A 12,670-nucleotide genomic window follows, 5' to 3' on the forward strand; every position below is an offset into this window, starting at 1 on the left:
CAGTGTCTCTTATGTTGTTATCAAGGAGTCAGTTCTTTTCATCTTCTCCTCTGCCATCCTCAGAGTGTTGTCTTTGGATCCTCATGTTTGTTGTCTTACGGCTAATGGCTATATGGTATATTTTAATACCAGTGTCCCAAGTAGGAAAGGAGAAGAATGGAAGAAAAGAAGCTTTTCATCATCAGAGATGCAAAGCCTTCCCATTTGCTCTTCAGTAAGTAGACTTCCCCTTGACTCTTACTAGCCAGGTTCAAGGGTTCTAAAAAGATACTCATGAAAGGAGTGAGATAGCTATGGTTGGCTTATACCAGCTGCGACTTACACCAGTCAGGGCTGAACACATTACAATCCTGAATAAAAAAAGAAGACTCTGTTAGATAAGAAAAAGAGGAGAAATGACTGGTGGATTGGCAATAAATCTGCCACATGGGTGATATTTTAAAATATTGTTAAAGACAGACTTCAACTCTGGGGAGAATCTTGACATAGAAATTCTAAGAAGATATTATCAAATTGAAATACTGGTAGGAGGGGATTCTTTCTGGGATTACTCTATAAATGGTGTGGAGACAGTGGCTACCATCTATTTCTGAAAGAGTTCTTTGGGCTGTTGGCAGTAGAGGATTCCTATAGTGATCTGTCAGTTGAATGATGGTGATTACTTTTAGAAATCAAGAGAGCGTTGGGCAAACACCAGTCACTTGGTTCATTTTACTTAGAAACCATCATATTTTGGGGGCACCTGGGTGGCTCAGTGGTTTAGCATCCAACTTCGGCTCAGGTCATGATCTCACGGTTCATGGATTCGAGCCCCACGTTGGGCTCTGTACTGACAGCTAACTCAGAGCCTGGAGCCTGCTTCGGATTCTGTGTCTCCCTCTCTCTCTGCCCCTTCCCCACTCATGCTCTGTCTCTCTCTCAAAAATAAACATGAAAAAAAGTTCAAAAGAAATCATCATATTCTTTTGGAGATGGTAATATTTTGTAGAAATCTTTTACTAATTCATATATCGTCTCTTGCCAGTGCTCATGAAAACTATTTTGGGACAAAATTGACCTCATAGATTGCAAAACATTGTGTATGTCCAATAAAGAAAGTCATATATCTTAGGGTGACACCAGGTCACTCAAATCAAGCTTTCCCAAACTTAGGACTCAGTGAAAGCAAAATTTACTGTCAGCATAACGAGCTAGTTGCCCATGGTGATTTCTTTCTGAGTGCCTGTAAATATTTGAGCAAAACAAAACAAGTAGTTCTTGTCATTACCCCTTATAATTGTAAATGAATTACAAAATAACACAAGCCTTTCACGTTTCCCCACGATACAACTGGAAAATAACTTAAGATTCCCAGAAGGTTAAAAAAAAAAAAAAAAGGCAGTGATGCTCATGGTTCAGATACACTCATAATCCCAGTTATTAGTGGGTGACTCGTTAATCTTTCCTGTTCCGTTCCAGCTGGCTCTGAGAGCAGAAAGAAAAATTGCTTTGGCAGGGACCTCATTTCCTAATAAATTACGAAATAAAAAAAGGTAACTGAAGATCCCAGACCTCACTTGCAGCAGAATATAGTTAACATTGATTGAGAAGCCATCAAATACTAGGTAGTTATCAGTGCTTTAAGTGTATCTCCAACCCTCATAGAAACTCAATGAGGAAGTACCATTATTATTCCCACTTGACTGATGAAGAAACCGAAAGAGAGGGCTGGACACCCGAGCTCACACAACCATTAGGTGGTGGGGCTGGAATTCAAAGACTTGGTGAATCTGTCTCCAGACAGAGTCCACGAGCTAATAGCCACCTCCTCGCTATTACCCTAGGTTATGCAAAATCCTTCTAAATCATAACAGACAAATCCTTTCCAGCCCCAGAAAATAATCACCTCAACTATGGGGACATTTTATTATAAGTGGTTTCACACCAATAAACTTTCAAAATGTATAAAGGAAGATGATCCTATTGGGCTGTACTTTGCCATTTGTAGATTGGAGGAGTCTTAACATCGCCTGATAGAATAGGAAGTTTGTCTTCAAGGGTTATCCCTGGGAACGGGATGCTATATTCTTTGACTTCGGTGGTTTCATGAACCTACTGAAGCTGGTAGTAACCATAGTTTGGAATTTGATGATAAAAGTATGTAATAATTATATGACCTCAACTTTATCAAGACCGCTTTTTTGAACCAGTTAAAGCACTTGGGGTCTTAGGTGCTGAGATAGAGCGTGTTTAAAGTAACACTTGGTTTGCTTCCAGGAGATTGTAAATTTTCAAATGGCCAGGTATTCTCTTGAGAGTTTCCAGCTAGAAGACTTACGGAAGAACAGAAATGTCAACAGTGGGAGCCACCACAAATGCTTGACACAGTTCAGGTTCTCTCTGAGGAAGGATGAAAGCTTCAGGGGAGCCGCAGGCAGATCGGGACTTTCAGCTTCTGACTCTGTGTTGAAGGGTCTCCACCACGCAGTCTCACTCCTGCCACAGAGGGGATGAAAGAGAATGAAGACCACTCAAACTTTGGGAATATTTATTGGAAGAAAAGGACACACAGTAGAAACGTACAGAGAGCTAGTATTGGCTCTCTAGGAGGCTTGGACCATCTGGATAACAGCTTTGCAAGTCATTTGGATAAATGATGCCATTTGGAGGAGAGCTTTCCAAACCAAATCTAAATGCCAGAACCCTTTCAAGAAGGTTTGTGCAATTTTGGCTGTTTTCCTCCTTTTGTCAGAAACTCATTAGGTGCCATTGTTCCAGATATACTTTACCCTCTGGGACATGGAGACAATCCTAAATATTTTACTCTGAGGTATTATTGGAAGATTAATAGCAATGGAGTAAACACTACGCAGAATAAAAAAGAAGTATAATTCAGAATGCAAAGATAAAACTATCTTAGGAGTATGGAGAATCCTTCCACACTCCCCCTCTTTCCGTAAAAAGCCAAGGGCAAATGTACTGTCTTAACTGGTAGGTACTGTGTTGCAATAGCTCAGGAGAAGGGTGGAATGTGTCCTTGCTAGGAAATGTAAGTGAACTTTGGTGACACTTTCTAATGTGACTGGAAGCAATGGACCAGTTTATTTTAATGGTGTCTGGAAGGAGAGGAGAAAGAGAATCATCTCAATTTTAACTTTTAATCCTCAGATAACACTGAGACAGTGAAGAGAGGTAATTTAATAGATCTATTCATCTATTCTTAGCAGAGGTGCTTCCAGTCAAATATTGAAATGTATCAATACGGAACAGCTCACACAGTATTAGGAAACCTAACCAAATCAAACGTTATTTCCTGGTATCTCCAGACTCTGCCGCCAGCACTGAGAGTAGAGAATGCGTGGGTGTTGTTTCTCTACTGCAGATTCTTTGGTCACCTTATAAGCTGTGTATGGGCTAAGGAAGGACAAATAAATCATTTTGGGCAAGAAAGGAAAAGTATAGGTAATAGAGTCCTCTTCTTTGGTTAATACAGCCTCACCAGAGAGGGAGAAAGAAGTAAGAGGACCCAGGTATGTCAGATGGGTTAACAAGACCAGAAACTGGTCTGGAAAGCTTTTTACTCTCATCTCTGTTCTCCATGATAATCTAGAGATGGATAGGGAGGAGATATGGGGAAGAGAACTTTCCCCCATTTCCTTGTTCTGTTCATAGGCTCATACTTGTCAGTTGCCTGAAGAACCTGGCATGCTAGGGTATATATGACTAAAGTATATGTTCTTCATTACAAGAATCTTCCTTTACTATTTCAGAAAACTGACTTAGACCATCACATATTTCCTGATCCTTGTCAACGTCATTTATAAACTCTCTAGGGTCTAACCCACTTCAGTAAAACAATAGAGATCTTATAGTTTAAAAAGACATAGCCAGGGGTGCCCTGCTGGCTCAGTCAATAGGGCATGTTGGTCTGTGAGTTTGAGCCCCACGTTGGGCATAGAGCTTACTTAAAAAAAATTTTCTTTTAACTTTTGTTCTGCAAAACACCCTGTTAACTGCTAAGACCATTCAGTGGAGGAAAAGAGTCTTTTAAACAAATAGTCCTGGAAAGGCAAATGAATGAAGTTACCTTGCACCATATGCAAAAATTAAAAGAATAGATCAAAGATCTAAATGGGAAGAGCTAAAACTATAAAATGCTCAGAATAGAACATTGGGGGAGCCTCATTATATTGGATTTGACAATAATTTCTTGGATAGAATACCAAAAGTACAGACAAAAAAAGAAAAAATAGATACAATAGATCAAGGGACACTATTGCCAGAGTGAAAAGGCAACTCACATAATGGGAGAAAAATTTGTAAATCATCTGTTGATAAGGGATTAATATCCAGGAATTAATTAATATATATATTAATATATAAAGAACTCCTACCACTCAACAACAGTAAAACCACACAACCCAATTTAAAAATGCACAGGAGTGCTTTGGTGGCTCAGTCAGTTAAGCGTCTGACTTTAGCTCAGGTCATGATCTCATGTCTCGTGAGTTCGAGCCCTGCATCGGGCTCTATGCTCATAGCTCAGAGCCTGGAGCCTGCTTCCAATTCTGTGTCTCCCTGTCTCTCTGCCCCTCCCCAGCTTGCTCTCTCTCTCTCTCTCTCTCTCAAAAATATATAAACATTAAAAAATTTTTAAATAAAAATGTGCAAAAGGTATGAGTAGACATTTCTTCAAAGAAGAAATATAAATGACCAATAAGCACATGAAAAAATACTCAGCATCACTAATCATTAGGGAAATGCAAATCAAATTCACAGTGAGATACCCCTTCATACCCATTGGGACAGCTTTATTAAATAAACAGAAAATAATAAATATTGCTGAGGATGTGGAGAAATTGGAGTCCCATGTGCACTGTAAAATGATACAACAACTCCGGAAGAAGTTTGACAGATTCTTTAAAACTAAACATGCAGTTATACAACCCAGAACTTGGCAGTCATGGGCATTTAGTCTAGAGAAATAAAAACTTATATTGGCACAAACACCTGTACACTAATGTTCTATAGCTTCTGTGCTTGCAATAACCAAAAACTTGAGGGGTCCCCTGGGTGGCTCAGTCAGTTGAGTGTCTGACTCTTGATTTTGGCTCAGATCATGATACCAGGGTCGTGGGATCCAGGCCCATGTCAGGCTTCATGGAGGCTGCTTGGGATTGTCTTTCTTTCTGCCCATCTCCCCCACTCATGCATGCTCTCTCTCCTTCCCTCTCTCTCACCCTCCCTCCCTCCCTCTCTCTCTCTCTCTCAAATAAAAAAACAAAAACAAAAAAACAAAACCTTGAAACAATCCAGATGTCCTGTAATGGATGAATAAACAAATTTGTAGATGGTACTATAGAATACTACCCAATGGTAAAAGGTACCAAACTACTAATGAACACAAACCTTAGATGAATCTCCAGGGAATTATATTGAGTGCAAAAAAGGTTGTATATTTTTGATTCCATTGTATAGCATTTTGAAATGATAAAATTCTAGAAATGGAGAAAGGATTAGTGGTTTCCAGAGATTAGAAAGAAGGGTGTGGGAGAGGAAACTGGGTGTGCTTATAAAAGGGCAACAAGAAGAATTTTTGAGGTGATGCAACTCATGTCATATCAGCTCCTCTTTTAGGAACAACTATATGTTCTGTAAGTTGACTGTGGTGGTGATTGTACACATCTACTCGTGTGGTAAAATTGCATAAAACTAAATACACACACAGAGAGGAGTACATCTAAAACTGGTGAGATCTGGACGAAGTCAAGGATTGTATCAATGTCAATTTCTTGGTTGTTGATACTGTTCTGTGGTTATACCAGATGCTACCATTGGGGAGATAGAGTGAAAGATATACAAGATCTGTGTGTTACTTCTTACAATAGCATGTGAATTTGCCATTACCACCACCTGCCCCCCAAAAAGGCATAACTAATGTAAAAATTCTGAAGAAGCTCCTAAGCAGTTCCATTGGAAGGTAATAATACAGTTATCTATCCATCCACTTACTCTTTTCACCTCCCAAGGCTCCCCTTTAGGTTAAGAAAGGGATTTTCATTTATTATTAGGCAAGTGATACAGTATGGTTTTCCCAGAATTTGGATATAAGTTTGCCATATGAGAATTAAACTAGTAAAGATAAAATGATTTGGGGGAGTAGCCATTAGCCACCTTAGATGCTTTCACAATAAAAGAAGAAGAACAATGCATATTGAAAGATATCAGAGAGTAGCATGTCAGGAAGGGTGACTGCATTCTTCTAGAAATGCAGGAGCCCAGAGAAGAAGATAGCGTTAAGCTGTCCCGAGCCCTGCCTTGGAGGGAAGGTGCCTTGTCTTAACACAGGCATCGATCTGCTTGGCAAGTCTACCTGGCTGGGCTGCCCCTTACAGAGCATGTATTATGTCTGAAGTGCTCTGCCTGCATCGCCATTAATCCTCAGCACAATCCTACCAAATACAAGTTATCATCATAATTACAAAGGCTTAAGAGATAACACACACACACAGTGAGCGAAAGAAGTGGAGTTCAGTTCCATGTACTGCCATGCCATCTCCATTCCACTTAACTGTTTCTCTTTTAAGGAAATGAGCACATAAAAGTATTGTAGCTTAATGCCACAGTCTTAGAATTAACTCGTTAACTCTCTTCATTCTACTGCTTCCAAATTTTGATCTCCCATAAAATAGACCCTCCAATAAGGGGAGCCAGTGTGAGTATCTGACCGTTTGGCAGTTGTATTTTTCACTGTACGTTAATAAGTTGGCTTTGATTTATTTACCAGTCTGTTGTAAAAATGGTTAAGAGGCGTGAGTTCTTGAGGGCTGATGATCTTGGTACATTGCAGCATTCTGTCACTGCAAAAATATAAGATATTGGGCTTGGGTTAACCTCCAGAGTACTACCACCACCCTGCGAGGCCCCAGTCTTTGATGCTCTCCCTCTTTTAAAATTCAGTCTTCATGCAGCAAGATGCGGAGATGATGTTACAGATCCAGGCCCATAGAGTTGGCCATGGGCAAAGCTAACATTGAAAACTAGGTCTCTTAACCCTTATTCCAGTGCAACCATTTCATCTGGACTCATTCTGTCAGAGCATCCTATTAGGGGCAGATCTAGAATAACTGGTTTACATGCTCAGTCAACACTCTCACTTTTTGTAGTCACTCACTTGTTGGCTAATGATAAAATTATTTTTTTAGCAAAATTGATAGTTTGATTATAAACCCACGATTTTCTGGACATAAATAAATGAATAGACACTGACTTGATGAACCATAGTGAGTACACATCAAATGTTCATCATCCTCCTACATTATATAAACTGGGTAGCCATGCACTGCGGGTTCATACGATAGCTTTTATATATTGTATAGACTGTTAGGTATAAATAGTTGTATTTATTAGACTTCACCCCAGTTATGTCCACTGCCTGGTTTCGTACCTGGCACAAACAGAATGTCAATACTCGTGAACTGGATTGGATTGGACTAGACTGGATTAAATTGATTGAAAGTGGCTCTAATGGCTTTCAACTCCTAGATTCTGTCATTTATTTAACATCCCTGCCCAGTTAACTGTTTAGACAGCAGGATGACTGTTCAAAGACACATTATTAGGGTCAGGTGTCTGTCCCCTTGCCTGAAAGATCTACCTTATCAGGTAGGTCAGTTCTAGTCACCAAGACCTTCCTGACGCCTTGCAGGTCGCCATCCTCAATGGAGAGCCGTGTTTTTCCTCTGACCTCAGTACTTGGAAGATCCAGGGAGCGTCACCATGCAAAAGTAGATGTCAGGGAGGCGCTCAGATATGTAGCGGTGCTGGCTCAAACTTGTTACAATTTATTCATTTATTTTTGCTTTCAGATACAACATCCAGAATGCCTGGCATCTGCTCTTTTTCCCTATTGTGTTCGTTGGAGTTGATTTAAAATTGTACACAATGCATTGTTTTCCAGAACATTCATCTTTAGCGTCTTCTGAGATCGTTGCTCAATAACGTGTCATGAGAAAAGATCAGATTTGCAAAGCATTTGTCATTTCCTCCTGCATTGCTAATTTATTTAGTAACCATTTGTTTGCAGCTCTCTTGTCTGCCAAGCTGTAGACATATGTGTATGCCAGATCCACAGAGCCATAGACCCATAAATGTTAATAATCGCACTAAAAGTAGATTGGAATAAGCCTTTGGTACCTAGCTCTTCCGAAAGTCCTAGCTCCAAGCCCTTTTGTCCTTTTTAAAAAACACTAATGCTTGTATAAGGATAAATGTGTTTGCGAGAAATTTCCCCTTCAGTTCTCAACTAAGGCTCTGGAATATTTAAGCTAATTCTATATAACAGTCATCCACGTTAACTGCTCAAGGGATTTCCATATGAGTAAGTGGCAGTAATTGATTTGGATCATGATTTCATAAAGTACTTTCAGTTTTTATTTATAATTTTTCAGTTAAACTTCCTTTCAGTCCTGAAAGATTGAGATAAGTTTTTGCTTTATTTATTAATATCTGTTGATTTTATTTCAGTGGTACAGGCATGGATGGGAAGAAATGCAGCGTGTGGATGTTTTTACCTCTTGTATTTACTTTGTTTACTTCAGCTGGATTATGGATAGTGTGAGTATTCTCTTAGTTAATTAATTAAGGACTTAGGTACAATGTAGATGAGAAGGTAGTTTTGACGTAGAAGTGTGTTTAGAAGTACTTTAAAATAACATTTACTAATTCAACCCTGCTGAAGTCCCCATTTCTCTTCCCTTCTTCTGTTGCCCAAAGTAAATAGCTAGAGTGAGTAATAAATTACTGCAAAGCAGGGAGTGAAGGTCTTATTTTGTGTTCCTCTGTTCTTTCAGTAATAAACATTCTATAAAGTGATGATAGGGATTCGTTATTTGCAAGGTTCGCTCATTATACTAACATGCCAAGGATTCCACTCACAGTCTAGTTCATAGTCCAGCTTTTGAGTGTGACTGGGCTTGGTATGTTTATAAAATGGGTATCATCACATTGTAAGTCTTGGCTTATCATTGAATGCTCCCACTCTTGCTTATTACAAGTACTATTTCACTTCCAGCAAATTATTTTGGTTCCTTGCAGTTCACAAATAGAGGAATACTAATTTCTCACACACTCTTGAGAAATTAGAAAATTTGAATTCTAATTTTATTTTAGTTTTCCCAAAGTTATAAGGTCTCATTTCTTTGTTTTCCAGTTTCCAGATTATAATGATTACTATTGATTGGGGGTGTTTTAAAAATTAAAGAAATAGTGTTAGTAATCACATTTGAATTTTAAAGAGGTAAGTGATCTATAGGTAAACATAGTAAAAGAGATTTTCCCAGTTAAAAAAACAATGAATATGATGTAATGTGGTTAGTCTAGTCATTCTGGGAAACAAGTCTTTTTAAATAAATGTCTTTGTTTTATAAACTTCAGTTGTTTTTTCTTCATAGATACTTTATAGCTGTGGAAGATGACAAAATTTTCCCATTAAATTCAGCTGAAAGGTAAAGTTGATCTCTGGGTAATTGTCTTATTAATAGACTTAACAAAACTTTTGCCGTTGGTGAGGTTAAACTGTGCACAAGCAGCTGTACTTTAACTTGTATTTTTTATTTTCCAGGAAGCCTGGTGTGAAGCATGCACCATATATAAGGTAACTTGTTAGCTTCCCTCTGGGTTGTTGGATCTTAGAAGTTGGGAGAGTGTCTTAGTTTGAGCTACTATAACATAGTAGCATAGACTGTGAGGCTTAACAACAGAAGTTTATTTCTCCCAGCTCCCCTGGAGTCCCATCAGGATACCAGCAATCAGGTGTCAATGAGGGCCCTCCTCCCGGTCGCAGATGGCCATCCTCTCATCGTGTCCTCACGCAGCAGAAAGAGGAGGAGACAGTCCTCTGGAATCTCTTTAAAAAAATTTTTTTTAACATTTATTTATTTTTGAGAGACTGAGAGACAGAGCATGAGCAGGGGAGGGGCAGAGAGAGAGGGAGACACAGAATCCAAAGCAGGCTCCAGGCTCTGACCTGTCAGCACAGAGCCTGATGTGGGGTTCAAACTTATAAGCTATGAGATCATGACCCGAGCTGAAGTCGGACGCTTAACTGACTGAGCCACCCAGGCTCCCCTGGAATCTCTTTTATGAGGGCACTAATCCCGCTTGGAATGGCTTCTACTCTCGTGACCTAAGTAACTCCCAGAGCCCCCACCTAATAGTATCACATTGGGGGTTAGGATTTCAGCATATGAATTTTGAAGGGACACACAGACATTCAGTACATTGTAGGTGACAGATTCTAATACAGTAATAATAAAACATCATAATTTTTAAGTATTGCAGGTGATGAACCTCCTGCAAGCTGTGTGTTTAGTCAAGTTATGAACATGGCAGCGTTCCTAGGTAAGAAGAACGTAAAGAATGCTTTCTGTGCTTTGGTACATTTCTTTTTGTTTTACTGGCTTTTTGTTTTACCTTACTCTTCTCTTCCCTTCACCGTTTTTATCATTTCAGCGTATTCTTTTTTTTTTTTAATGTTTTATTTATTTCTAGGAGAGAGAGAGAGAGAGACAGTGTGAGCAGGGGAGGGTCAGAGAGAGAGGGAGTCACAGACTGAAACAGGCTCCAGGCTCTGAGCTGGCAGTCAACACAGAGCCCGACGCGGGGCTCGAACCCACGAACCGCGAGATCATGACCCAAGCGAAAGTCGGACGCTTAACCGACTAAGCCACCCAGGCGCCCCCATTTCAGTGTATTCTTGACTTTATTTTTTTTGCCGCTTGAGATAATATATTTCACGTGCCATAAAATCCAGCACGAGAATTCAATATTGTACAATAAATTTGCATTAAAAAAGAATGCTATATTTATTTCTTCCCCTGTAAGGATGACAAATGCATAGGCTTTGTGATAAACATTGATGTGTGTAGATACGGTCTTTAAATCTAAAGGTCCGCATTAACACGGGTGACTCAGTTTCCCATATGTATACACATACCACGATAGCAAATGGAGACGTAGGTTTTAAAAAAAAGAAGGAACCTTTGGTACTTATGTCTGGTCCCTGTTCCACACTTTTTCTTCAGAGCCCAAGACCATCACTTCATATACTGTCCCATTTGTTCTGTGAGTACTTCCCTGAGGATCGAGGGAACCAGCCATGCTCTCTGTCCTTGTCCACACTGACCTTGTATACCACCTCCCCATGGCCAGTCTCCTCAGTGTCTTTCATAGGGTCAGCTAACTATCACCGTCGGTGTGCTGTGGGGGATGAGCCAGTGACAGCTAAATCTTTCAACAACAGTTTTTTGGAAATGGTTCTTTTGGATGGCGAGCAGTTCACTCCAAGTAAGAAAGAAAGATGATGTTATTACTGAGACAGTCATCAAGCCTTCGTTGCACCTGTCCCCCAAAAGTGACCTGTTATTTCATCTGTGTAGAACTCCATCCCCAAAGGGTTCTACTCATTCTTAAGAAGCTATTTTTATTTTTTAATTTTTTTTTAATGTTTATTCATTTTTGAGAGAGAGACAGAGCATGAGCAGGGGAGGGGAGAGAGAGAGAGGGAGACACAGAATCTGAAGCAGGCTCCAGGCTCTGAGCTAGCTGTCAGCACAGAGCCCGATGCGGGGCTCAAACCCACGGACTGCAAGATTGTGACCTGAGCTGAAGTTGGACACTTAACCGACTGAGCCACCCAGGTGCCCCTTAAGATGCTATTTTTAAATGTTTGCTTTGGAAAAGGTAAGATGTATAGAACTCATTGGAAAATCAAGGAAGATAGTTGTTCCAACATGCAACACAGGCACAATCTTAGTTTAGAAAGTTCACAACCTGAGACACGTGGAGAATGTTCCCAGTGAGACCCAAGAGGCCTCTCTGGAACCTGCAGATTTCCCGGAGAAGCAACACTGCAGGGCTTGTCTGAAGTTAATAAGATTCCCCCCTGGAGCTGACTCTCTTGGGGTCAAAGCCTTTTACCACGCAGGCTTCCCCCAAACTTTGCCCATTTGCCTAAGCAGGAAGTGTCTATAAGGCGTGGACTGCTACGCCACCACTAAGGAGAAGGCTGGATAGAACCCTGATGCTGACGTTGCTGAGTCTTTGAAGAAGCTCCTCTCTTCATGCCCTCGACGGGCAGAATTTTCAAGTCCCAGCTATTCCTCAGTTCTGGGAAAAGGCGGTGCTCACATCCTGCCCCAGTCAGTCCGGTTTTGTCTTCGCTGCCTTCAGCCTCAGCTACCACTGAGCTTTAATAGTCACTCTTTTTTTTTTTTTCCCCTACTCTTGACACCAAGGCATAAGTGACTGCTCAGGAGATCTCTGCATTTAGTAGAACACAAAGCCCCGAGAGAGAATCTTGAATTGCAGAGTCAGGAACCTTTCCCAGCCTGTCTGCAGTCACACCACATAGGTCTGCAGGTTAGTACCTACTCATAGGGTCTTCCCCACGGGGTGCAATAATAACAGTAATTAATAGCAGTCATTTATATTCCAGGCACAGTGCTAAGTGCTTTGCAAATACTACCTTATCTAATCACGGTACACAGGAGACTGTGCTTATTAAAAAGCTGTCACAAGCTGTTTGTCCTCCATTTGGGCTTTAAAGAAACTCACGAACATGTTGGAAGCCACATATTGCTTCCCTCATATTCTTAAGACAAATTGAAACTTCCCAGTTGTCTTTAGTGTG

General features: G+C 40.3%; 1 protein-coding gene across 1 annotated transcript in view; it reads left to right on the top strand.

Moving 5' to 3' along the window:
- TMEM150C (transmembrane protein 150C) overlaps window positions 1-12,670 on the top strand; it is a 71,036-nt gene that overhangs the window by 47,077 nt on the left and 11,289 nt on the right. Inside the window, exons 2-5 of the mRNA XM_039253981.1 lie at window positions 8,506-8,595; window positions 9,432-9,485; window positions 9,602-9,634; window positions 10,313-10,380. Of these exons, the coding sequence (XP_039109912.1) occupies window positions 8,516-8,595; window positions 9,432-9,485; window positions 9,602-9,634; window positions 10,313-10,380 (235 nt within the window). The 5' untranslated portion in view covers window positions 8,506-8,515. The remainder of the gene's footprint in view (window positions 1-8,505; window positions 8,596-9,431; window positions 9,486-9,601; window positions 9,635-10,312; window positions 10,381-12,670) is intronic.

Source organism: Hyaena hyaena, unplaced genomic scaffold, assembly GCF_003009895.1.
Source record: "Hyaena hyaena isolate Hyena2069 unplaced genomic scaffold, ASM300989v1 scaffold_469, whole genome shotgun sequence".
NCBI lineage: Eukaryota > Metazoa > Chordata > Mammalia > Carnivora > Hyaenidae > Hyaena > Hyaena hyaena.